Consider the following 26,352-nt stretch of genomic DNA (forward strand, 5'->3'; position numbering starts at 1 on the left):
AGCCAAGGAGAGAGGCCTGGGACGGCTCCTTCCCTCACAGCCCTCAGAGGGCACAACCCTGCCAACACCTTGATTTCAGACCTCTAGCCTCCAGAAGTGTGGGAAAACAAGCCCTGTTGTTTAAGCCACCCAGTTTGCAGCACTTGTTACAACAGCTCCAGCAAACCAATACCCCACGGCTTGACTTGCACAGTTGAAGGGCTGAGCCCATCTCTGCCACACCTCCTGCCCTAGCACCTTCCTGGAAACAGTACAAGCGCTCACAGGGGAGAAGTCCTAGGGCAGGAATGTGTGGGGCTCTGTGAAAGGCCAGTCTTGCTGCTGGACGAGGGACACGGCTTCACCCTGAGATGGGAAGGCTGCTGGAGGGTGCGGCACGTGTGTGTGTGCGTGTGTCTGTCTGTCTGTCTGTCTGTAACTTGCTGTGGAATTGGCAGAGGAACTGTGGGTCCCAGAGCTGTCCCCTGCGCTGATATCCCATCTCCCTCCCTTCCATCTTTACCAGGCCCCAGAGTCTCCTGACTCTGCCTTCCACCGAGGGGCACCTGGGCACTACCATACCTGCTGGTGCTGCTGGAGAGGAACAGGGCCTCGGGCCTCATGCTGCCCATGGCTGGCCTCCCTGTGCTCCAGGCCGTCATCCCCCAGCGGCCCCACGCCCCCGCCATCTGTCTCGAGGTCCTCAGCCGAGGGTATCTGCTGCAGTCGGGGCTTCTCACTCGGCTTGGCTGGCCTCTGGGGAGGGGAGATGCTAGCTGAGAGACACGCTGGGCCCCCAGGAGCCACACGTCCTCCCTCCGACCCTCCAGATCTCTGCCCCTCCTAAGTCTCCCTTCTCTCAGCCCCCAGGGTCCCAGTTTAGCAACCCCTCACCACCTCCCCTACCCAGTTCCACTCACCTTGATCAGCTGGACATGAGGTTTGAGCCGCTCCAGGCGGGGCTGCAGGGGGCCCAGCAGTGGGGGGGCAGTGGCGCTTGGGGGCAGGGGCTCTGAGCGGGTCCGGCTCAGCGGCCGGTGGAGGCCTGACCCGGAGGGCCGCTCGGTGGTCAGTAAGGACTGGGCAAAGTGGAAGGGCAGGGGCCCAAGCCCGGGCACTGGAAAGAACGGGGTGGGGGGCATAAGGAGGGAACCACAGGGAGGAGCAGAAGGAAGCAAGGGTGGGGCGGGGAGGGGGCGAGCCAGGAGGAAGGGACCCTGCCCACGCTTGGCCTTCAGCAGGGTGCAGGGATCCAGCCCCTCTCCTGTAGAAGCTGGGACTCACCAGTCAGCAGGGGGGCGTGAGAGACCGAAGGATCCAGGAGGAGAATGGGCTGCAGGCGAGAGGGCAGGGGGCCTCCAGCCTCGGGCTCCAGGCCATGGGGCAGGAAGAGGGGAGCATGGGGACTCGCCAGGACTGGTCCCCGAGGGCCCAGAGTCGCATGGGTCCTGCGGTCACCATCAGCCTGGAGGAGAGGTGGGGAGCATCACAGGGGAGAAGATCCCAGCAGGGAGACGGTGAAGGCCATCAGGTGGGGTGTAGAAGGAAGAGAGAGATCTCGGGCGCTTGGGGTGGGGGAGGGCGCCTCAGCCACTCACCCTGGCAGGGGCGGGCAGCCCCAGCGTGATTGTGGGCAGCAAGGCGAACGGAGCCAGAGAGGTCTCCTGCAGCCGCAGCCGCTGGCCCAAGAGCGCCTGCCATGGGAGCAGGGCAGGGGTCACCGGTCCCAGACCTCCACCCCTGGGCACGCCTTCCCCAGAACCCCCAGGAGGCTCCGGTGGGGGCTGCCCAGACCCTGCGGCCCCAGCCTGGTCGGGCCGCCTGCTGAGAGGAGCCTCAGAACTGCCCCCGACAGCCCAGCCTGGCAAGGCCTTACCTCGGAGCCCAGGACCGGGTTGGGGCCGTGCTCGCTGTCATTGGGGGAGCTGCACCCTGACGCCGGCGTGCTGCTACTACTGGGGGAGGAGTCTGAGGGTTGGGGAGAGGGGGACACGCCGTCAGGGGCCAGGAGGCGGGGCCAGGAGGCGGGGCCAGGAACAAACCCCTTCCCCAGTGGGCGGGCTCTGCTTCCTGCTTTCTTCCCAGCAGGGCGGGCAGAAGGTAGGCCGCCACCAGTCTCCAGTGCGTTTGGACACTTATTTGTTTAGCGTGCCCCTTCTTCTGGTCAGGCGGCAGCTTAGCCAACAGAGCAAGGGGGCGGGGGGTTCAGCCCCAACTTGCGCCCTGGCGAGTGTGTAGGACACCCCCCGACAGATACCCATGGCAGCCCTGAGGCGGGCATCCCTTGTTTGGGTGGGGCCTGACCCAAAGGGACCGGGCCTGCCACCCGCCCACCGCGCCGGGCCTCACCGCCGAGGGTCTCTGCCGGCCGCCGCCGGAGGCTGGGCGGGGCGCTCTCCTTCCGCAGCAGCGGGTTCTTCCTCCGCTCCAGGGACTTTTTGGGCTTGTAGCGCAGCTTCAGGTTGGGCTCAGAGACTGTGGGAACACCGGCGTTACTAGGCCCACAACCCCCCACCCCCCACACACCCCCCACCCCGGTCTCTGGCCTACGCCCTCCCTCCCAGTCCTCTCTGAGAGAGGCCAGAGAAGGCAGTGCCAGAGAGAAAGCCACCGGGTGCAGACTGTCCCCCGCCCAGCCAGGCCCCCCTCCCTGACCCTCATGCAAGGTCCTTCCTTTCCCCTGGAGGTCCCTGCCGGCCTGTCCCACGCACCTGTCTTACGCAGAGGGAAGTGTTCTGGGGGGTCGCTGGGCAGGCTGGGTACAGGAGGCAGGAAGCTGCTGAGCATGGAACGGGCAGCTCCTTCCGTCTCCAAGGGCTCAAGAGTTCTGTGGGGTGAGTGCCAAGGCTGCTTCAGAGGGGCAGGCATGCCCAGAGGCCTGACAGCCATCTCATTCCACCCTTTGGGACCTGCTAAGGAAGGCAGCAGCCCGCAGGGTCAGGAAGTGCCTCGCCGGCAGGAATACCGGCCATCTCCAGGTGGCAGCATTGGGCCACCCATCCTACCTGCAGCCCACTGGTGATGCCGCCCTCGGACCTAGGCATGGGAGCCAGGGTCCGGGGCTTGGATAAGGGCCAGACACAATGGGAGGATCCTGTTCTAGGAATCAGGATGTTTTTGTGATTACAGGAAGATATAAAGAGAAAAGAAAGCTAGCGTAGTGTGTGTGTGAGAGTGTGTGTGCGACAGGCGGGGGAGGAGGGATAATTAAAGGACAAGAGAGCAGGTATCAGTTGGGAGAGGGGTTCGGGGGAGGCCTTATGATTAGAAGTGAGGGGTGAGGATCAGGTGATGGGCAGCTGGGAGGAAGAGGGGGCGAGTGTACGTGTGCTCACAGGTTGACATCCAGGGAGGAGGGGCGCGGCAGGGACACGAGGGGGCAGGTGGGAGAGGAAGTTACCTGTAGGGAACGCTGGGGCTATTGGGATGGACCGTCCTCTCTAAGGCTGCCTGCTGTTTCTTCAGAATCACCTCTGCCAGCTTCTGCTTGACCACACTGCTGGCTACGGCACCTGCAGGGGCAGAAATCATCAGTGGGCTGGGGGTGGGTGGACTGGTGGCCTCCCTGGAACATTCTCTGCCCGTTGCCCTGACCACGCCCCCAGGACGAGGCATCCCAGGGACCCCTCAGGCAAAAGCCAAGCCTGAGGCCCCACCCACATTCGCCGGCAGCGCCCAGCAAGCAGAGGGGGACCCAGGCCGGCACTCCCCCGTCCCGTGCCCACGAAGGAGGCCGTGGACACCGGCTGGGGAGGCCTCCATGCTTACTGCGCTTGCTCTTGTCCTTATTGAGAAGCTGCCGCAGCTCCTGCTCCTGCTGCCCCACCTGCAACTCGGGCAACGGCGTGTCCATTGAGAGCTGTGGGGAGGGCCGGCCGCCCAGGGAGGGGCGAGGAGTTGGAGACGGAGGCGAGGGTCTGGGGAGGCTGAAGGGAGGGAGGGGTGCCGGGTCTGAGCTCGAGGCCGCTGCGTGCGTGGGGAGCTCTATCTTTACCCTCATGGTCTCCGCCGAGCGCTGGGTCTGCAGGCCAGCCAGGAAGAGGTGGTGGTGCAGGCGCTGGGGGTGCTGCAGGGCCAGCAGTGTGGGCTCCGGCGGGGGCTCCACCGGGGGCCGCTGGCCCACCCGCAGGTCCATGGGCTGGGGCTGAGGGCCTGGCGTGTCTGCGCAGGGCCTGGGGCAGCCTGAGCACACAGAGGGCAGGGTCGGCCGGAAGGCTCTGCAGGTGCACGGTTACCTCATCAGCCTCCTTCAGATTCACTTGACGATGGTAAAACACCCTCCAGGGACCTCTTCCGCACTGCACCCTCCCCACAGTCCCGCACGGTGGTTATTCTCAAGCCTGTTTCACCAGAAAGGAGGTCATATAACTACACAGTCTATCGCTGGTGCTGTGTGGATCGAGCTTTCTGACTCCAAGCACAGAGTTTTCCACGAAATACGCTGCCTCTCCAGGCCAGGATTGGGGGCTGAGGGCCCTTTAGTGATACATTCTGGGCCCTGGCCTCTCCTTCCCTTCTTCCCACCCTGGAAGGAGGATTGGGCCCAGCTGCCCTCCGATGAGCTGCGCTCCGACACAGCGATCGGACAGGCAGTCCCCTTTGTTCAGCCTCCAGCCCCAAAGGGCGTCCCAGGCCCTCTCAGTTGCCATCCTCCCTACTCTATCCTAGGCCACAGGATAAAGGAGAGGTGCCTCAAAGCCACAGTCAGCCCTGGCCTGCGCCCTGGGCCTGCACAGCCCACATGCCCGTGGAGCCTGCGCCCAGGTACCCTCACGCCAGCTCTGGGCCTCAGCAGCCTCAGCTGCCTCTTCTCGAGTGTCCCCTGCACCCATGCCAGGAGCACCCTGCCAAGGCTGTGGATGCAGGGGCTATTTATAACCAGCCACCAGACCAGGTCCTGTGCCAGCCCCGCCTGCTGGGCCAGGCCGGGCTCAGCAGCCAGAGACACTCTGAGGTGCTCAGAGGTGGACAGTTATCCTGGAGAAGGGGAAGCAGGTGGGGCTGGGAGCAGGTGCCCTCAGACAGGGCACACAAGCGGGGAAGCCTTTCCGGAGAGGCCTCCTTCAGCTCATCCAACGCTGGGCCTCCCCGACGGGGGCAGCCACAGGCCGTCCTCTGGGCCTGAGCCGGGAGGACTGGAAGGACTGGAAGGACTGAGGAGGACTGTGGCAAAGACCAGCTGGGGAGTCAGGAAATGCGGCATCTGGGCCCAACTCAACCATTATCTTAATATCCACAGCACACGTGCACAATCGCTGCAAACCCTTCTACCTCATCACCCCTGTAGGCCCTGGGAGGTAGTTATTACTATTCCCACGTGAGGAAACTGAGGCGCAAGTGAAGGGACCTGGCCAAGGCCACCCAGCTCGGGGCACAGTGAGCTCGGGCTCCGTCCTGCTGAGGCCAGTGCTCCGTCTCCGTCTTCCCATTGACTTCCAGGAAGTCACCTCCCCTGCCCCACCCGCAGAGGGGTCTCTCACTGGGCAAAGGCAGAGGGGCTTGCAGTAGGTGGTCACTAAGCGGTGTCTGTTCTCACATTCTCTGACCGTGAGATGGACACAAGAGAGGAGCAGAGGAGGGAGATGCCCTCACGACTCTCTGGATGTCAAGAGACCGGAGCGGGTGTCTGGGCACCTGATATGGCCAAGAGCAGGCAATGCACTGCTTTGATGTTCCCACCTCTTGTTCATGTGTCCACCCAGGGACCCCAAATTCTCATTCTGGTTCCATCTGGGCCTCTGATGCCACTGCACTCCCGCCCCAGGAAAGGTCTCAGTCTTCCCACGTCAGGTGTCCTGGCTTTCCGAGGTGACTCCCCTGGTGATGCAAGGGGGCCCTCAGGGCACCCAGGGCAGGCCACCCAGACTTCAGCCATACAGACTGGGAGCGGCCCCCTCCCTCTCTCCCAGCAGTGCCCCGGCCTCCAGAGCAGAAGGCTGCTGGGAACATGGGAGGGGCTCTGCCTGCAGCCCTGGCAACGCCTCTCAGGGTGACTCAGCATTTGGGGGTCTCCACGGTCTGATGCTAAGCTGGCTTCTGTCAGCTTTGCCTCCCACATCTGCACACGGACCCCCTGCCTCAGCCGTCTGCTCCTGTCCAGTCACAGCCCACGTACCTCTGAGCTTTAGCTCACACGTCCCCCTGCTGGTGCCGTCCTCCTCCCTCGAGTCTACTTTTCCAGATCCTACCCTGACTTCCAAGGCCAGCTGGAGTCTTCCCTCTTTCCCGGACCCAGCCCAGTGCCCTGCTGGGTCAAGCCCTCTTCTGGATTTCCATCACACTGGCTGCTCTGTGCCCTGAAAGCACCGCCCAGGCAGGTACCAAATCTGAATTAAGCTCCAAGGGCAGGGACTTGGTTTTGCCTACTGCTCACTATCCCATCACCTAGAACAGTACCTAGCAAGCGACAGGCACCCAATAAACACTGTTTGATTCGATGAATAAATCTCTATATCCTCGGTGCCCTGGAACAGAGGTGGGGTTCATTAATGTTTCTTTTTCCAATTTCTGTCTTTAAATTTTTAGAAAATTACACAACTAGGAGAACTAAATAACAGTAGGTGGTGAACTTACTGTTTCTTGAATGGATGGACAAACTCCTTAATCAGCTGCCCCCTCCTTTGGAACTGGTCACATATCGCATTCGACTATTATTTCCCTTTTTACTTGTATATCTTGTCTCCCCACCTGCCTGTAAGCTTTTGATGGCTAGGACTGAATCAAAGAGGATAGCGGCCTTCCTTTCTCCCTGCCGTAGTTTGGGTGTCAGGTGTGCACCTTGCACCCAACAGGCCCTCGTCCGGTCCAGCCCCCGCCCCCGCCCCATGGGCACGTCCTAAACCCTCCTCGCCCAGCACGGCCTAAGAGCAGCGGGGGCAAGGAATGGTGAGAGACCAACGGAGAGGGGTCCTCTCCCTCCCGCCCGAGCAGCACGAGGCATCTTCCCACCCCGCAGGGCTGGTGTGAGGACTGCAGAGCCTACAAATGAGAATGCGCCGCCTTGCCCAGAGCCCCCGAGGCAGGGGTCCGAGCATAAGTATTAGCTTCCTACTTGCCTTCCTGTTTCACTGCACCAGCATGGACAAGGAGAGCATCCTGCCTTTCCTTTTCCTGTTGTGCTTCCCAGCTCTGGGGCCAACCTGGATCCAGAGCTGCCTCTCTTATCCCCCCTCTTACCCCTTCCCCACAAAACCCCAACTTCGCCCCCTCCCCCAGAACCCCAACCTCCCAACTCTCTGGCCAATCAGCCAGCCACCGTTCTGAACCACCCCTGAGCTCCTCGCCCCGCTTCTGTCCTTTCCAGCGCATCTTCCACTCCCCACCACACTCTCCCTCAGGCCCACTCTTACCTGTGCCAGGGGGACTGGGGCAGTGGGCACCCGGGCTCACCTGGGTCCCATCTGTAGAGAGAAGAGAGATAGAGTGAGGCGGCTGCCGGGAGGGGCAGGGGAGACGGAAGAGAGAGGGCCAAGCCAGGCAGGCCGCCTGCTGGTCCAGGAGGCCCCACTCCAGCCCAAGGGCACCTCCACCAGAAGCTAAGGGAAAAGACAAGACCCCACCCCATTCCTTTCCTCGGACTCCCGTGCCGCCTGAGAGCGATCCCCAGTTCCATCTTCCTCATCTGATCTTTCAAGCGGCTCAGGTATCTTGCTCCGCCAGAGCTCACTCCACAGCAAGAAACTCAGGAGGCCCTGGTTTACGCAACGGTGCCCTCAGCCCTCCCTGATGTGCTCAGATACAATCTTCCTTGGGCAGCCAAACCAGGCTCCCTTAGCCCGAAGGGGGAGAAGAAGGCTGGGAGGTGAGGTGGGAGAGCACGGCTGCTAAGACTGCACTAAGGATGCCAGGAGGGAGACGGGGAGAAAGGGAGAGCAGGCCTGAAGGGGAACTGGGGCCCCCTCTGAGGCTTCCGCAGTGTGGGAGGGACCGGGTCGTGGCCTGGAGGTCAAGTCAGATCTGGTGGAAGCTGTGAAGTGGCGGGTCTGGAATGCATAGCTCGAGGGCCCCACGGTAGGAACCCCTTTCCTCCTCCTGTCCCATCCTGGGTCCTGCAGCCTCTGTGCCCCCCGAGAAGAGAACCACTCAGCCGTTTTCGTGGATGACCTCAAAAAGAAGTCTTTCCTTCTGGAAATGGTCACCTCTCCCAGGCTCCTAGGCTCAGCCCAGGGCCCTCCATTCCGTTCAGAACCCATGGAACCCCATGGTAGGGCCGGTGCTGTCGGCAGCCGAGAGGCCCGGGGATCCCAGAGACTGGCTGGGGTGGAGAAAGAGAGAGCTGAGTCCTGAGGCCACCTTTCCCTCCTGCTGTCCCAGCTCAGGGCCAAGGGGATGGAACCTGGAGCCTGGAGGCCTCCTGGAGGCGGATGTGGTAGAAGCCCTCCTCGGGCAGAAGGGGCATCTTCTGAAGGACAACTGACAGGCGCTGCACTACTGCCTAAGGGGCAGCCCCAGTCCTCTTCCAGAAGCTGGAAAAGGAGAATTCCCTGCAGGCGGGAGCCTCTGGGGGAGGCGGCAACTCTGGGCACAGACTCCCACCAACTGCCCTCAGACACTAGTGGCCTGCGCTTCGGATGACGACATTTGGTAGGGAAATGCCGCTCCACCTGTTCAAATGCTGCCCGTTCTTTGAAGTCCAGCACGAGGCCATCTCCTCATGAAGCTCACCCTGACCACAGCCCCCTTACCATCCACAGCACTCACTCTGTGCCCCCCACCTCGACACTCCATTAATCCAGGTCTCTGCGGTGTCACGGCTAAGCCATGCCCATCTGCTCCTAACACCTTGCTGGGCACCTGGCATGCTCTGTTAGGAACTGGCGACTTGAACACAATGGCCCCCTGCCTAGCACACGGCATGCGTATTTCTCAGGGTTTGTGAGCCTCAAGGAACAGGAGTATGGGAGGCAGCCTCCCCTCCCCAGGATGTGGTAGCCCCCTACCCTGGACTCTCTTAGGACCTCCCCTTTCTTCTGCGGGACCTGGTCCTCCAAGAGAGGTTTCTGAACTGGACTTCCGGGTGCAGTCCCGGAGACCGTGTCTGGCCTGGAGTCCTTGGCCTCCAGTCCCTACCTCCTGGGAATTCTCCCCTAGCTCCCTCGGTCCCTGCCTGAGGGCTGGCCAGCAACACTCACGCGTGGGAGCACAGCCAGCTTCTCTGTGCCCAGCTCCCCTGGTAACCATGGGTTCCGGACACCGTGCACCCTGTGGATAGGACAAAAGCTAATGGCCCTGAACTCTGTCGTGTTTGTTACGGGGCCCAAAAGGGATGTTCTGTGATGATGATCTATGATGATATAAACTCTGTTCAGAAAAGCTGTGTGTGTGTGTGTGTGTGTGTGTGCGTGCGTGTGCGTGTGCGTGTGCGTGTGTGTGTGTGTGTTGCCGACAGGGGCAGCTTCTAAAAGCAATGCCTCGAAAAAGTTCTGCTTCTCCTCCAACCCCCTAGGTTTGTACTGAGAGCCTTTGGATTCAGAAGAGCCCACAGCAACAGAGATAAGATCTGGGGGACAGCTCTCCTGTGTACCAGAGAGAGGAGAGTATCTAAAGGCACCCAGTCAGTGGCTGAACTGAAAGCAGAAGCGGCATCCCAGGCTTGGGGATGAATCTGGGGACCCCTCTTCTCATCAGCCCCTCTCAGAGCGCCGTTACCATTCATTTGGGGTCAGACTGAAATAAAATCAGGAGTGAATGGACCCAAGGGACAGAAAACACTGCGTAGGGCTGGACCCTTCTCCACACAGCTCCGGACCTGGGTGGAGAGATCTCATTTCTGGAATCCTGGCCACCCCCCTATTTCTACCTTCTTTGGAAGCAACTCTGGTCAGGCTGAAGAGGCAGTTTACCTCGTGCTGCGGTTCCTATCAAGTCACCTTCCCCAACCAGACACCTGATCTTACCCAGAAATCCCACCCTAATGGGTCCACCCCGGCCCTCAGCAACCTCCAGGACAGACACAAATGCCACTCTTCTGTCCCCTAAGCACAAGCTGGCCTCCCACTCCTCCCTTGTCGCCCCAGGCCCTCACCTGCCCAGCAGATGCGACTGGAAACCCGAGCCTGGCCTGACCGCCTGCTCTCCCGGTGCTGCCAGCCCTGCAACAGGGGAGGGCTTCCCCAGGAGCAACGCCACCCACAAGCCCCCTCCTGACGCCCCTGATGTCTTTGTCGAGGCTGTGTCCCCCTCCCTGGTCTCCTGAGGAGCTGAAAAAGGAGAAGCAGGCAGACCCAGGCCCTGCAGGCAGAGGAAAACAGGCAGGAGCAAGAGGCCAAGCCCTGGGTCCAGGGCGGACTCCCTCCACCACCCCCCTGCCCTCCTCAGCTCGGGTCTGCTTCCCCTGACATGGGCAGACGAAGTTTGACTTCGCGGGGGGCTGGCAAAGAAGACAAAGCTGGGGGTGAAATGGCTTCAGGAAGGTCCAAGAATAAATAAACAGAAGAGAGAACATCATGGTTGCCCGACTCTCTGACACTGAGTGAGGACTGTGCAGTGTACATTAGGACCTGATGGGGCTTTAGAGATTGTGCAGGCCAACACTCTCACTTCCCAGAGAGGGAAAGAAAGAGGGCAAGGGGCTATGTCATGGTCACCCAGCAGGTCAGTGGTACAGCCAGGCCAGACCAGACCAGTGCAGGGGGAAACCCAAGAAGTGGATCCCAAAAGCAGGTGCTAAGTACCTCTGTGTGAGGTCACTGGTCCAGGTCTTTTTTTGTGTGTGTGTGCGGTACACAGGCCTTTCACTGTTGTGGCCTCTCCCGTTACGGAGCACAGGCTCTGGACGCGCAGGCTCAGCGGCCATGGCTCACCGGCCCAGCCGCTCTGCGGCATGTGGGATCTTCCCGGACCGGGGCACGAACCCGTGTCCCCTGCATCGGCAGGCGGACTCTCAACCACTGCGCCACCAGGGAATCCCTGGTCCAGGTCTTGAAGGGATGGAAAAGTGAATAAAACCTGGCTCTCACTTTAAGGAGTTTAAGGTACAGCCCACAGGTGTTGTTTTTTTAATTGAAAAGTACACTACTTGCAGACGCGACAGTAATTCAAAGAGCCCCTGAAAGCATGAAACCAGAAGTTTCTCACTCATCCAACTCCCTAGACCTTCCCTAGACTCAACCCCTTTTAACAGTTTCTTGTGTTCCCCTTCCAGAAATTCTCTGCTGGTTATTAATTCTATTGCTCAGTATCTTGGCACCAAGCTGCTTATTACTCAGATCTATCCAGAGCCCAGTGGGCTGCACGCTGGCTGGAAACTCCTGCCCCATGAAGTGACAGAAGCGAGGGTCCACAGAACAGAGGACATTGGCTTTGAGGTCAGATGGACCTGGGTTCAAACTCTGACTCCCTCAGTGACCGGCAGGGAGAGCCAGGGACACGTCGCAGCCTGGGCAAGCCTTGGCTATGCCTCTGAAAGAACAGGATAAAGAATATGGACGGGGAAGAGGCCGTGTGAGATGAGCAGTGCTGTGTGTGAAGCAGGGAGCACATGGCGGGTGCTCCCACAGTGGTCGGGATTCACACTGCTTGCTCCCAGGCTAGTCTGCAGCCTCCCTCTGGCACAAGCATTTCGGTGTCTGATACCACCTGTGTCCTCCCCTCGTCTGCCACAGTCCACTGTCTCCCAGATGTAGTCCCGGTCCCATCTCTTATCCCGACTCTCCCAACCACAGGCTCTTCTCTTTCTCCGCCCTCTGAACTTTTGTAAACTAACACTTTACTATGTGCCGGGAGTTGTTCTAGGTGGCCTACGTTTGCTAATTCGCCTAACCCTCATGACAAACCTATGAGGTGGTTACTGTTTTTATCCCCATTATATAGACTAGTCAACTGAGGCCCAGCAGTATTAAATAACTTGTCTGAAGGCACAGAACATGGGAGTGGCTGAGCTGGGACTCGAGCCAGGCAACTGGGCTCCAGAATCCATGTTCTCAAGCAATGCTCTCCGCTGCTGCTCCCCAGCACTTCCACTGCCACAGGCCAGCGGGGGGACAGCAAATGCAGGACCCGGCAGGGCACAGGGAAAGATCCAAAAATCCCATAGCCCCCCAGAGACCCGAGCCGGCGGCCAACTCCAGCCCTGCTGCAGGTTAGAGGGCAGAAGCTGCCTGTTCCACCTTTGGGCCCCCGTGAAGACAAGCCCCCCCAAATCACTTATAGATAGCAACTGTTGACTCTGCAGATTCTAAGAAATGATTTCGTACTGTACGTGGGGACAGGAGCCGGCGACCTTGGAAGAGCTTCATCTTCCAGGCGGTCGGGTGCCCTGCCCTGTCCCTTCTTTAGTTGCTCCCGAGTCCCTCTGAGGCTTTCTCAAAGCACGCTCCGCTGGGAGGGCGGGCGGGGCGGGCAGAGGCTCGGCTCCCAGGTGAGCGGCCTGGGATGTGGACCTGCCCAGACAAAGGCCTCCAGTCAGGCCGAGGCAGGGGGCCGCCGCTCTGCAGGCTCAGCAGCTGTGCGCCAGGCGGGAGGCTGGACGTGAGGGCCGCAAGGCCGGCCCTTCGCCTCCGCAGCCAGCATGCCCCTTTCCCCGCGCCTGGGGCCCTGGGGCAGCTATTTTTAGCTCTTGACACCTGGGTATTTTGCAGCCGCAGGATGTCCGGTTTGGAGTCTCTTTCTGGGAATCCCACATGGGGCAGTTGTAAACAGCCCCACGCAGCGGCGGCCCGAGCTGGGAGCCGGCACCCCCCTTTCTGCTGTTTGAGATGAATCAAACAGGAAGCAGACGTAACCATGGCAGCGGCAGCTTGCGCTCCCTGGGGGTGGGAAAGCGTCCTCCCTGGCTCCTTGTCCCTGCCCCAAGTCCATTCCATTTTGTGGCCTCTCCTCACAGATGGCAGGGGGAGCTGGGCCGTTCTGAGTTGTGAGCGGCTGGCAGTTCCTGGGACTGGCGCTCCCTGGAGAGCCTCCCTGCCCTCTGGCAAAGAAAACCAGAAGTCCCTCCAAGCCCGGCCCGCCCCCGCTCCCGGGGCCTCTCGGACCACCACTCAGCCTTCCCTGGCTGCCCTCTGTGAAGGTGGGAAAGGGTGGGCAGAGCCACTTGCTCAGGGGCCCAGGGCGTGCAACATCCCTGAGCAGGCAGGTTCCTCCAGTCCCACGCCCAGACCCCTGGTCCAACCTGCCCTAGGGTTTCCCAGGTCCCGAAAGGCCTCAAAAACCCCAGTTCCCACTTACCCTCACTCCCCTGTTCCCGGAGCACCAATCCCTGAAACAGGAAGTTCAGCATGATGTCTAACCACCATCTTTCCTATCATAAGCAAAACAGCCTGAGCAGTCAAGATGGGGCCCCCATCTGTAACACGGGGAGAAGAGTCGAGTTTCTATCAGCTTCTGCCTTTGTCTCTCCCCCTCCCCCACCCCCTGGTGCCCCACTTAGACCAGCTGCTCCCTCTTAGCCGCCCGCCAGCCCCAGCCAGTCTTTCTCAAGGGCCAGCGCTTGCCCCAACAGGAAGCACAGTCACCGCCCCGGGGCTGTCTCGGAGCCGCTCCTTTCTCCCCTCTGAGGTCTCCTGTTCATGCCCTCGCCCTCACTGATCCCTCAGCTTCTGGAGACCCTGCTTCCCTGCGCACCCCACCTCTGCCTCCCGCCGGTTCTGCCTCTCCCAGATGTGCCTTCCTGGCTCCCCTCACCTGTGCCACCCACGAGGCCACTCAGCCCACTCCCGAGACTGCCAGGGAAAAGCTTAAGCTATGATATTAATGTCCATCGTTATTATTTTATTATTAGCAGTAACTAGTAGTATTAGTATGATCAACAACCACGTGCTGAATGCTTACTGGGTGCTGGTTACTGTGCTGAGTGTCTGACTTGTACTATCTCCTTTGGTCCTCACAACCACCCCATGAGGTCGATACTGCTACCATCCTCACGTTACCAAGGAAGGAAACTGAGGCTCAGAGAGGTTAAGAAACTTGCCGAGGTCACACAGGTGGCAAGTGGGGCTTCTGGGACTCCAGAACCTAAGCTATAATCACTACACTGGTGTTTACAACTAGTCCCACCCACCGAGGTGAGGTAAGGCCACCAAGGGGTCACACAGGACACAGTGCGGTCCCAACATCTGAAGGCCTGGGCGTGACTCACATGTTCTCACAGTGCCGGTACTCCATCCAGAAAACAACAACAAAAATAAAAACTGAATCATATCTGCCCGTGTCCCTCACATGCTTCTTCATGTCCAGGAGGCACTCCCCGACCCCATCCTCACTTCCTTTTTCATCTTACGGCCCCATCCTCACTCCCTTTTTCATCTTACGTTTTCCCTGCTTTTTAAATGTACATATTACCATTTTATCATTTCCTGTAAGCTGCCCCCAGCAGGGTATAACTAAACGAGCAAACCCCCAGGTGCCAGGGAGCATCAATGCTGTGTGAAAGCCCTCTGGAAACTGTCAAGCCCTGTCTAAAATGCACGTTGCATAACCAGAGCAAGACCCCCCCCCCACCCCCCAGCGGCTACTTGGGAGTGAACCGAATCCCCCAGGGAGGGGATGGGTGCGCGCCCTCTCTCTCTCTCTCTTTCTCTCTCCCTCTCTTGCCCAGGCCTCACACACCCGGGCAGGCCGCGGGCAAGGATGGAGGTGCCCACAAGTGCAAAAGGGAGCACCCATCTTCAGGGCAGGCTCCTGGGAACTAGGAACAACACCAAACAGCCATCAGCACCCTTGGACCTGGGGTAGGGAGAGACAGAGGCCACAGCGAGACCCTGGCCTGCTCCATGGCCTGGGGCATCACGGATATGAGTCCGTGAATAGCAACAAGCTATGAATGCTGGCACTCACAGGGATGCCACATTAATATTCATGACAGTGAATACCAGATCCCCATCCCCGTGATGCCCCAGAATCCCACTCATTTTGCCTGTTATTTTTGGAAGATGGCAGAACTCTGTCGGGCAGATTCTCCAGGTGACACGATTCCCTTTTGTGGCCAGGGCTGCCCTTGAGACTCACTCAGCTGGGGTTTTTCCAGACCACAGATCCAGCCAGGGTGCTTAACACAGCTTTCAGGGAATTCAAAAGCCAGATGCACAGTCCTGGGTACAGATTTGGACAAACCAGCTGTGAAGGACAATTTCTAGCCAACTGCGAATGCGATGAGATGAAAATTTACTGCACTGGAAGGTGGAGATCACTGACTGAAAAAAATGGCATACGTGGTATGGCCTCATTTTGGTAAGAAGCACGATGTATAAACGCATGTCAGGAGACGGGAAGGTGTACACTGAGGTACCGTGGCAGTGATCTCCCACTGCTGGGATTGGGATGTTTCTTATTCTTTCATTTTTGCTCCTCTGTGTTGTCTGATTGCCTACGATGCACAGGAACTGCCTCTGTAATAATAGAACAGAACTGATATGTGTATGTGCACCCACACGATATCAAGACGGCACTGCCAATGGGCGGCAAAGTCAGGATGCGACCTCTGGTTCCTGTGAGAACTGGGACATAGGGCTTTCACTGATTCCACGTATTATATTCTTGGACCCCATATCCTCTGGAGTTCCGCATTATCTACAGCTCAGCATCCTCCGCTTCTCCCGAATCACACAGAGGGCCTAGCACAGGCCTGGGCACAAAGTCAGGACTGACTTAATGGATGCCTGTAGGCTGAATAATGATCATTTCCTGAAAGAAATGCCTGCTGCCTCTTCCAGGGCCACTGTGCTGGGAATACAGACTGCTGACATCACTGACCTTCTCATCCCTCCTCTGCCTCACGCTCCTCTTAAAAGCTGCCAGGGAGGGGGCTAAAAGAAAGGTCACCCCAACAGATGCTGGCAAGGTACTTACTCCACAGCAGGGCCATCAGGGCCAGTCCCATCCCAGACCCTTCCCGGGGCCAGCTGGCAGCGAGGCCCTCAGGTTCCCCCGCATCCTGCCTCACTGGGAGAGGCCAGGGGTGGGGGAGTGAAAGAGAGAAGGGGTCCACCCTGCGACTTCTGGCTATAGACTCCTGCCGTTCCAGGCCCTTATGGGTGGAGGAATCTGGAACAGTGAATTTGGCCTGGTTTTTCCTGTGAACTGGGGCCGAGCCCAGTTTCTGTTCTTCATGTCTTTAACATTCCCTATCCCTGACCTTCAAAAATATGAACAATAACATCAATAACAGTGATAATATTCTGTGTGTACTGACTTCATACCAGACACGGTGCTAACCTTACTTACTTTAATCTTGAGAACAACTCCAGGAGCTTGAAACTATGATTATTTTCATATTACAGAGATGGAGAAACTGAGGCACAGAGAGCCGTGTGCCCAAGGTTACACTCAGTGGTTTGCAGGAGAAACGGGGACACTGCCACATTCCTCCCTCTGTGTCCTCACTCGGAAGGCCCTTCTGCCAAGCTCTGCAACGGGCACAGGAGAGTCGAGGGTGACCATTCTCATCTGTAGGGTGCATTAGAATCCACTGAGAGTTAACACGCGCATGTGAGCAAATCCCCACGTGAAAGACGAGGAAATCAAGTCTCAGAGCCCGTGGCAGCCTCGCAGGAGGTCCCAGAGCCATTCAGCTGGGATTCAAACCCAGGTCTTTGGTATGAGAACGGCAAGCTTCTTCCCCTCTATCACACAATCTCCTTGGCCCAACTCTCAAGATGGCTCTGAAGGCCTGGAAGGGAGATGCACAGCCTCTAGCACTCCGGAGATGAAGCCTGCGCCCAGCCCCTCGCCCGGTGGGGGTGGGGTGCTGTGCCAGCACCTCATCAGCGACTCCACCGACTCCACCGTGACTCACTCCTGGGACCCAGGGGAAACACAGCCCTGAGCTGCGGGCAAACACGGCCTGCCGCCTGCCCCGCCTCCAGCTCCCCGCCTCCACATTTGCTAACCGAAACCCGGCTGTTGCTATTTTTAACCCTCCAGCTCCCCCTGGCCTGGGGCTCCCCCCTTCACCCCACCCCCACCCCCTGCCCCAACCGGGTGCTACCAGCCCGTCATTCTGAGAGCAGTTCCACAACTTGAACGCCCAGGAGGGCGCAGCGGATGCCCGTGCAGGTTTGTGGGGCGAGCAAAACAAGACAGTTACGGCCCGTCGCCGAATTCCCCCACCCCGACGCTTTCCGAACCTGTGGCTCCCCGCCTGCCCCGCTTCTCCCTGTCATCCTGGCAGCGGGGGAGGGAGGAATGGGACTTCCAGGGCTGGGGGGGGGGGGCCGCTGCAGGAGCCAGAGCTGGCCTCCTCGGGGTGCAAGAGAGCTGAGCTGGACTCCCGAAGAGAGATGGGGTCCCCCTCATTCCCTCCAGGGCACCAGGCTCGCCCTGAAAGCCCAGGGTCTCTGCCCACCAGGGTTTCCAATCCCTGCAGGCAACATGGGGAAAAAAGGAAGTGGCTGGTGAAGGGGTGGGGATGGAGAGTTTAGCCCAGGGCCCTCCTCATGGGATGTCCCCTCCCCATCCTGGGCAGAAGGCCTGGGAGACACAGGAGTCCAGGGGGTGACTGCACCCAGCAGCCTAAAGGAGGCCAGGGTTGAAAGACTCCAGGCAGCGGGTTGGAGGGTGGGAGGCCTGACGGGGCCTCTTCTCTCACGTGAGGGCTCCTCTGATATTCAGCTCTCTGAGCAAAGGGCCCGACCATCCTGCAGCCGCCAGCTCTGGGGCCCCAGGGAAGAGCTACCACGAGAAGAGCCCGGAGGTGAGAGGGTCTCAAGGCTGCTTGCTGATGTGAAAGTGAACCTCCTGAGACGGGGGTGAAGAGGTGGGGCTGCCAGGGGACCGGGGGGGGGGGGGCACTGCCTTCTAGCTGTCATCTGCTGCCCCCACCCAACACCTCCCAAGCCCCCCGCTCAGAGGCTCACCCAGTTTGAGGAGCAGATTCCAAGGGCCCAGGAGCAGCTCTGGAGCGCCCAGCCAAAGATCTCCTCTGCTCCCTCTCTCCTGCCCCAGCCCCCCGCTCGGCCAGCCTCGGCCCTCCCTTTGCCCTGTCCTCGCTGGCCCCTGCCCCAGCCCTTCTTTCTGGTGTGTCCTCTCTTCCAGGGCCCAGCTCCTCTCTAAGCCTTGACCCCCCCCCCCCCGGGTGATTCCTGAGCCAGGTAAATAAATCCCAGTGGCCACAGAGGCAGCCAGGCTAGACCAAGAGAGGAGGGACTTGGCACTGGAGTTGTAGGGTGGGGAGATGGGAGGAAGGGAACGAGGTGGGAGGAAGGTGAGGCAGGAGGGTCAGGAATGGGCTGGCACTTGAGAGAGGCTGCCGCCTTCCCAACCCCTGACATGTCGACAGGGCCCTGGACTCGGCCCCACGACGGGGAAGAGGCTGCTCCCCCAGGCGCCGAAGCAGGCTGGGTCCAGCCCTGTCCAGCTCTCCCTCCTCCTCGCCCCTTCTGCCAGCCTCTGGGGATGGCTCGAGCAGCCGAGACCCTGCTGTTCCCTGCCAGGCAAAAGGCTGGAGATTGCGCTCCAGTCCCCTGCCAGCACTCAGCCCAGGTCTCTCACCTGGACCCAGGCGGTTGCCAAGAATGGCTCAGAAGCTCTGAGGGCTCACTTCTAGTCTGGGGGGGTGAGAGCAGGCATCGATGTCACTTCTCAAGCAGGCCTCCCCTGGCCGCCCTGTCTAGTTAGTGCCACCTTGTTATTCTCTATCGCTGCACCTGGTTCATTTCCTTCTTAGGGTTTAGCGCAATGGGTAACTAGGTGTATATACTCATTTCTTTACTTGCCTACTTGTCTTACTGTCTCCTCCACTAGAGTGGAAGTTCCCTGAGGGCAGATGCCCTGCCTCTGTGTTCACTGTGTATCTGTGCCTGGGACCTGGCACCCAGCAAGGCTCAGTAAGCATCCAGTGAGTAACTAAACAGCTGAATGCCTGGCTCAGTAAAGGGGGCCTTCTGGTTGCCAACCTCACTTTTAGGACTGACGAGCAACAGTTCCAGGATTTCCCCAGGGAGGAGGAAGCAGGATATAACAGGAAGAGCAAGGTCGGGAAGCCCGGGACCCCAGGGAAAAGGTCAAGGCCCAGTAAGCATCCGCACCAGTCCCATGTGGTCCACGGCATCACGCTGAGTGTGGACATGTACACCGCAGGGGACGCATGGGTGGGTCCTGGATTGGTCTTGAAAGGCTTGAATTTTGTCCTGGTTCTTCCTCTTAATATCCCTGTGTCCTTGGACAAACCACATACCTTCTGTGGGTCTCAGTTTCCTCAAAAGAAAATATGAAGAGATTGGCAGTCCTCAAACACGGCTTTGCATCGGCTCACTGAAGCGCATGTCAAACTCCAGATTCCTAGGCCCAACCCCTGCGGACTCTGAGGCTATCTGAAATGGGGCCTGAAGATCTTTATTTTTAATACATTCCCAGGTGACTCTAAAGCAAATGCTCCGGGAACCGGCATTTGAGGAGGGATGAAAATGCTTTCCAGCAGATACCTGGACTTCCATTAAAAAAGCCACTCCTGGGCTCCCCTGGTGGCGCAGTGGTTGAGAGTCCGCCTGCCGATGCAGGGGACACGGGTTCGTGCCCCGGTCCGGGAAGATCCCACATGCCGCGGAGCGGCTGGGCCCGTGAGCCATGGCCGCTGAGCCTGCGCGTCCGGAGCCTGTGCTCCGCAACGGGAGAGGCCACGACAGTGAGAGGCCCACGTACCACAAAAAAAAAAAAAAAAAAAAGCCACTCCTGCACAGGCATACGTCCCCCCAAAACGTGTCCACACACCCCACGCAGAACCACGAATTGCAACGGTGCACAGCTCTACAGACGACACACATCTGCACTACACGTGTGCGTGTTCCCCAGACACCCAACAGAGAGCCACCACGTGGATCGCCACCTCTACATACACAGCCCAGGGGCACACATGCAGGCCCACCACCACATACCCAGTGTGCACACACACCCATCACATGCTGACCCACACTAAACAGACACTATCCTGAATTTATTTTGCCTCTGGGAACTGGTCCAGGACCAAAGGAGCTATGCTCTGCTGATGAAAACATCCCTCCCGCCTCTGCCACCCCCCACCCCTTGCCCCAGGCAGCATGCTGTCCAGCTCCCCCTTCGAAGGGGGAGAGCTGCTGGAGGACAGTGGGGAGATGGGATGAGGGGAGGCACAGAGCCCTCCCCAAAGTCCAGCAGGCCCTCTCTTTCCCGTCCCCCCGGGGAGGTGCAAAAGGGCCTCCACCCAGCCCAGCCCCCCACCCCGACCCCCAGTGCTCGCTCAACCCACTTGCCTAGATTCCCAAGCCCTGGGCCTAGGCGCCAAAATGGCAAAGGAGGTGGCCAGATTGAGGGACTCCTCCTAATACTCAGACCTCTAAGGAAAGGGCTGTCTGGGGGCATTTTCCTGCAGCTCGAAAGCCTGGGTCCCCCAGGGAAGGTTGCCACAGAAACAGGGGGAAATATCACAGGGAAACACAATACCCGGTAGGGTCACCTGCTGACCAGGCTTCCTGCTGTGTTGCCCACCCCCCATCTCATTGCCTTCTTGGCCTCCTCCTCTGGCCTTAGCCTAGGCCTCCTCACCAATGCTCTCCTTCCTGCCTCCCCTGGGTGAGGGAAAGCAGCCTTATGCAGAAACTCTGCCCCTTTTGGTTCCAAACAACAACATCAGGGATGGCCCAAAGCTGAGTCCCCCGCTTCTAATCCTACCAGCATCCCCACCACAGGAAATCAAAGCTTCCTGCCCCAGAGGAAGTGCCCCATCTAGTGAACAAATCCAACACATAAACGCACAGTCCCAGAGCCTTGGGGAGGACAGAGGCCAGCTCCCACGCCTTACCCCGGCCCTGTTTCCAGCAATACCCCACACCCCACTACAGGCCCCAGTCTCAACGCCGACTGAGGACAGGTCAGGGCCGAGGCGTGAAGGGGGCATGGGCAGGACCTGAGCCAGGCCAGGGGAGAAGAAGGCCAGGAGAATGGGCATGGGCAGAGTTAGAAGGTCTGGTCCCAGCCCTGCTCAGCCTGCCATTCCCTGGCTGGGTGACCCTGGGCCTTGCATTAGCTCATCTTCTCTCAGACCCCTGCCAACTTCAAAATTACTAGCTCTTAAAATGAAAGGTCAGGAGAAGGAAGACAAAGAGATGCCAGGGGTTACGCAGGCTTTGGCCTTGGGCAAGGACGCCTGCAGCTACAGGAGGGTCCCCGCTCGTACGCCCATCACACATGCGTTTCTCACTTCCAAGGGCTTCATATCCAAATTGAGGAGAGGATGGACGAAGAGAAAGTTCCAACTCTCATTCCCAGACCAGGATGAAAGCTGGGGTCCATTATTCCTGAAGGAAGTGGTCGGCATAAGAGCCCCCACCGATCCGTCTCCTCCTCTGTGGTCATTTTACTGATGGGGAAACTGAGCTCCAGCATAAAAGCGGAGCGACCAGTTTAGATTTTTGGAATAGTCAGTGCAAGACCTGAATGCAACCTTCTCAGCCTCAGGATCACAGCTTAAGACTTGGTGGCCAGAGAGACACCCATCCCTGGGCTCAAGCTAAGGAACACAGAGACCTCGGGAGAACACTTCCCGGGGCCATTCCAGATGTTATACCAAGAAGCAGCTGTGAGCCTGGCCAAGCCAGGGATGAGAACCATCAGGGGACTAAAGGCAGGGGAGGAGTCCCAGCAGGTCCAGGACCTGGTTCCAGTCCAGGTTCACTGGGAAGAACACAGCAAGACTGCTTTGTGCCTTAGTTTCCCCAGAAGTGACTCCACAGAGGAGGAAACTTACTTATTAATTCAGGTGGGTAGAGGAAACAGAGAGCAGAGTAGGGAGGCTGAGATGCTGAGCAAGGAGGAGCTAAGAGATGTGTAGTAGAGGCTGGAGAAGGAGCTTCCGAGAGGGCTGGTATGAGGACAGGAGTGTGTGGCAGGCTAAACCCCTTGGAGGACCTGGCCTGTGGGGTGCTATGGGGGAGAAATGGGCCACCGAGGTGGCCCATTGGGAGGTAGGAAACTGAGTCACATTCTCTTTGCTTTCAGCCCAGTGGCTGGGCAGGGGTCTTAGGAAGGTTCCCGTGGATCCAGGTGCAAGTCCAGGGAACAGGCTGATGAATCCAGATGTTGAGTCCCCAGCAGGGCCACTGAAACTGGCAGGCAAAGCTGGGCCTCAAGCAGATGTTGAATGAGGGTGTGGGGAGGGATGGGCAGCAGCAAGACAGCCAGTGTCCAGATGCAGGGGGAGGCCTCTGGGGTATGCAGGACAGCCAGCAGGGACGGGGAATGGCCTGGACTTGGTGGGAGGAGCACCAGTGGCTGGCAAGGTCAGATCCGAATGGGTAGCCTGGGCAGCGGGAGGGAAGGAAATGGGGGTAGGGGGAGCTGGGCGGCCTGCAAGCCCCAGAGGTCGGTCTCTCTCTCTTTCTCTCTCTCTCAGCCCACAGGCCTAGAAACTCTGGGCGTCAGGGCCCAGCCCAGCTGCCAGATTTGCCGCCTGCTCTTACTCCCCAGGACCAACAGACCGCAGGCTTGGGGGGCACACATCCTGTCCCCCACCACTCACTACACAGCCTGCGGTCACCATCTTCCCGCGCCCCTCCAGCACCTCCGCAGCTCACTCGGGCACAGGTGTCTCTTCACCCTGATGGGTGAGCAAAGGTGGGGGGCGGGGGCGGTGCTGAGAGAAACCTCGCTGTCAGAGACCCTCCCTCCCAGGGATCACACCCTCCCCAGCGGAGGGGTCGGAGTACGGTCCGGCCGGGATTCGCGGGATGGGGGCGCTGATGTCCGGGGCTAAGAGCCCGGCCCCAACTCAATGGGTCCTGCCCTTTGCCCTGCGCTTCCCAACCTTCCGCTCCGGAGCACCGCCCCCTCCCGGGGCCGCGGCAGCCGTCCCTCACTCCCGGGTCCCCCGGTCCGTTCTCCCCGCAAACGGGGGTGATGGGACGCCGGGCCCGCGCACCGGCGGCCCGGGGCCTCCAACTCCCTCCCTCGGGCCTGTCGCTGCCCCGCGGCTGGCGGATGTGGGCGCCCCGCTGGAGGCCCGAACCCTCCGGCCCCGGAACCAGCCCGGGCCGGGAGCCTGCCAGAGCCCCGCGGAGACGGGCGGGGCGGGCACGGGCGGGGGGGGGCGCACGCCGGGCCGGGCCCGCGGGGCCGCCCGGAGCCCGAGCCGGAGCCCGAGCCGGAGCCCGAGCCCGGGCGGGCGGCGCTGGGTGCCGCGCGCAGGGCGGGGCGGGCGGGGGGCGACAGCCCAGTACTCACCAGCGCCGGGGCTGTGCATCCAGGGGCCGGGGCCCTCAGAGCGGGGGGCTCATGGCGGGGCGGGGGGCTGGGGCGCCGGCCTCACATCCCCCCGGTCGCCGGAGGCTGCGGAGCGACTGTGAGACGGCGAGAGGAAGGGAGGGGGCCGGGAGGGGGAGGGCCCTGGCAGCCCGGCCGGCCGGGTAGGATGACAATGGAAGGAAATGCTTTATCTGAGTCTGAGAGCGGGCCAAGGGGGAGGGGAGGGAGGGGGCCGGCGCTCGCGGCCCGGGGACACACCACCTCGCAGACACGGCGCGGCGCCCGGGCTGGCGGGCGGCGGACACCCCGCGCGGCCGGCTCGCGGGGAGGCAGCGCCGAACCCGGAACGTGGGACGCGGCCCCGACCCGCCCGCGGATGCCGCGCTGCCGCCCAGCCCCGGCCGCCGCGCGGCGCAGCGACCCGCGCACAATTCCCGGAAACTCAGATACCTGAGCGCACGCACCCTCGCAGACACCACGTACGCGAGCACACATCCATGTTTACCCGGGGCAGACTCGTTCACACACTCTGCAGGGGAGGACCCCCGCGCTCACAAGCACACATACGTACGGCCCACCAGCCAACAGTTACACAGGGGGACGGCGGGACACGCGTGGAGCCCCCCGTCCCGGCGAGGAGTCCCAGACAGACACCCCCGCCCCCCGCCCCAAGCACGACTTGCCTGAGGAAAGTTCCAGGATCTGATTTGAATCACTGCCCAGCCCTCCCCCTCTGCCACCTCCTCCCCCCCCCCCGCCCCGACCTCGCCAGCTGAGGGGAATCGAAGGGTCCAGCCTGTTCCTATTAAAAGAAAAAGGGGGGTGGGGGTGGTGCGGATTTTGAAAGTTCTCTTTTTTTAAAGAAATTTCTCAAGGGATTTCCTTCCCTCCTCTCCTCTTCCTCTCTTCCTCCCATTCCTCTCCCCCCACCACCCTCCCCCCTACTTTCCCCCTCCCGGTCCCTATGAGTCAAACTTCAGCAATGTGCCCAGTGTCTCCCAGTGCATTACAGCGGATCACAGAAATGTTCCAGTCTGTGAGTCGGAATGCAGCCGCCTCCAGCCCTCCCTCAGCTAATAAACTCAGCTCCGGGCTGGCTTTACGCAGCAGCCCTCCCTGCCCCCCCCTCCCTTTTAGCGGGACCAGAAGGTCAGAGTCAGGGGTCAGGGGCTGAGGACCTCGCCATTGTGCTTCCCGGCCTAGTCTATGAGCCCTGTCGCCTTTGGCAATCTGCTGGGTCGGAGGCACAGCGGCTCCCGGGAAGGGGAGAGGTCTGCAACGGAAACGCTGGGCTCTCCTGCGCTGGGGGCCTCGCTGCTAGAAGGCAAGAGCGCAGCTTCCCTCCGTCCCCATCCTGCCTCCCTCGGTCCTGCAAAGCCAGAGTCCCGGATTCTACAGAAGAAGAAGAAGAAATTGAGGCTGAGCCAGCGGCGGAGCCATGACAAATTAGAAGCAAGAGTCCCAGTGGCCTAGGGGGGCTTGGCCGTGCCAAGGTCCAATATGACCATAGACTCCTTGCTCCCGCCAGACCGGCTCCGGCCTCACCACCTGTTGCTCCCGCTTCCTACTTCAGGCCTTTTCCTGGTCCCAGCGCTCACTCAGCAGGCAGGTCCAACCCCTCTGCGCTTGTTCACTTATCCTCACAGACCCCTTTCCTGGCATCCAAAGTCTCCTACAGCGTGGCGCCGCACTACACGCATCTCTCTCTCTCTTCCCACCCCTTCTGCTGTTCTGCTCAGTACCTCCTGGTACTTAGTGCTCACTGATGTTAGTTGCTATGATTACTGTTATTATTTCAGCCATACTGGGCTACTGGCTGCTCCCCATCGTGTCCTCATGCTTTCCCACTCCCCTACTTTGGCTCAGCGCATTCCCTCCCAGCCCCTTCCTCCTCCTGTTGAAATCTGTCCAATCCTCAACGTCTATATCACCTTCTCCAGGAACCTTTCCCTGATTCCCATAGCCAGAGAGATTCTTTCCTTCCCTCGAAGGACCCCACTCCAGCACCTTGTCAATCTTTCCCTGTACTTTGACCGTCACCCACTGTATACTTGTCTCAACTCTCTCCTCCTTCCCAAGAACGTTCAAGAGTGGACATCCCCTGAGCCCAGCTATGGCCTTAGTCATGGGTGCATTCCTTGTAGTGTCTTGCTGAGTACCTTGCACAGAATTCAGACTCCCTCTGAGTTATTTGTTAAATTGGAACAGATGTTCATGGCCTTCAAGGACCATCCCCCAGCTGGACACTCCCAATATACTTTTTTTCCCTATGACTCCCCATACTGACTCTGAAAGACACGTGTTCTTCCACCTCAGGTGTGTTTTTCCCAGCACCGCCCCCCCACTTCCTAATTGAATCCCTCTCCTTGCCCACAGCCTCCAGGAAAATGGCTTGGTTGCTTCAGACTCGCAGCCTCTCCCCTGCTTTTTTTCTCCTTTAGCCTCACAATGCCCCCTCCTGACACCCCCCCCAGGACTCCCGTAGTTATTTCTGGACTGAAATCAGGCCCTTGTTTGCTCATGTCTATCATGTGCATCATTCATGGATTTGTTTGTGAGTTTTCTTTTTCTTTTTGACCTAATCACTGAGTTCCAGGAGGTTTGAGCACAAAGGGTATCTCCTCCTGCCTCTGCGTGTCCCCACATTACCCAGCACGTGGCTTTCTACACACACCAGAGCTCCCTGCCCCCGAAGTCTAGGCAGAGAGAAAGACAGCAGGTGAGTCCTCCAACCAGGAAGCTGGACTGTGCCCCTCCTTCTCTTGCCCCTTTACTTACCATCCCCCCATCCCCACCCAGAGGACAAGTCTTAAGCCAGTTTCTAAATCACACGTCCCTTTCTGGGATGTGTTAGAGAGCCTCCAGGAAAGAGACATGAGGCAGAAGAGTGCAGGCTACCTCTCTCTCCTCTACCCTGGTTACCATGGGGAGGTTTTTTTTTGTTGTTGTTGTTTTTCTTTTTCTTTTTTTGCGGTACATGGGCCTCTCACTGCTGTGGCCTCTCCCGTTGCGGAGCACAGGCTCCAGACGCGCAGGCTCAGCGGCCATGGCTCACGGGCCCAGCTGCTCCGCGGCATGTGGGATCTTCCCGGACTGGGGCACGAACCTGTGTCCCCTGCATTGGCAGGCGGACTCTCAATCACTGCGCCACCAGGGAAGCCCTTTTTTTTTTTTTTTTAAAGGTTCTTGAGTGCAGACCTCTCACAGACTGCTCAACTAAGCACCTGG

The 26,352-nt window shown here is 59.6% G+C and overlaps 1 protein-coding gene across 5 annotated transcripts in view; it reads right to left on the bottom strand.

The window, feature by feature from the left end:
* The window catches only part of HDAC7 (histone deacetylase 7), a 35,334-nt gene extending 12,108 nt beyond the window's left edge, over positions 1 to 23,226 (bottom strand). The window contains exons 1-12 of one of the 5 annotated variants that reach the window (XM_082665453.1): positions 23,104 to 23,226; positions 7,329 to 7,379; positions 3,974 to 4,161; positions 3,748 to 3,838; positions 3,380 to 3,491; positions 2,691 to 2,806; positions 2,329 to 2,454; positions 1,856 to 1,947; positions 1,578 to 1,673; positions 1,264 to 1,444; positions 900 to 1,096; positions 562 to 735 (exon numbers count right to left, since the gene is read on the bottom strand). In XM_082665453.1, coding sequence (XP_082521579.1) covers positions 562 to 735; positions 900 to 1,096; positions 1,264 to 1,444; positions 1,578 to 1,673; positions 1,856 to 1,947; positions 2,329 to 2,454; positions 2,691 to 2,806; positions 3,380 to 3,491; positions 3,748 to 3,838; positions 3,974 to 4,161; positions 7,329 to 7,379; positions 23,104 to 23,122 — 1,443 coding nt within the window. In that variant the 5' untranslated portion in view covers positions 23,123 to 23,226. Of the gene's footprint in view, positions 1 to 561; positions 736 to 899; positions 1,097 to 1,263; positions 1,445 to 1,577; positions 1,674 to 1,855; positions 1,948 to 2,328; positions 2,455 to 2,690; positions 2,807 to 3,379; positions 3,492 to 3,747; positions 4,320 to 7,328; positions 7,380 to 17,768; positions 17,927 to 23,103 lie in introns of those variants that run through there. The other 4 variants (XM_082665450.1, XM_082665452.1, XM_082665451.1 and 1 more) reach the window with 4 other exon arrangements.
* Between the last annotated feature and the right edge of the window lie 3,126 nt (positions 23,227 to 26,352).

The sequence above is a fragment of the Grampus griseus genome (assembly GCF_964374135.1).
Source record: "Grampus griseus genome assembly, chromosome: 11".
NCBI lineage: Eukaryota > Metazoa > Chordata > Mammalia > Artiodactyla > Delphinidae > Grampus > Grampus griseus.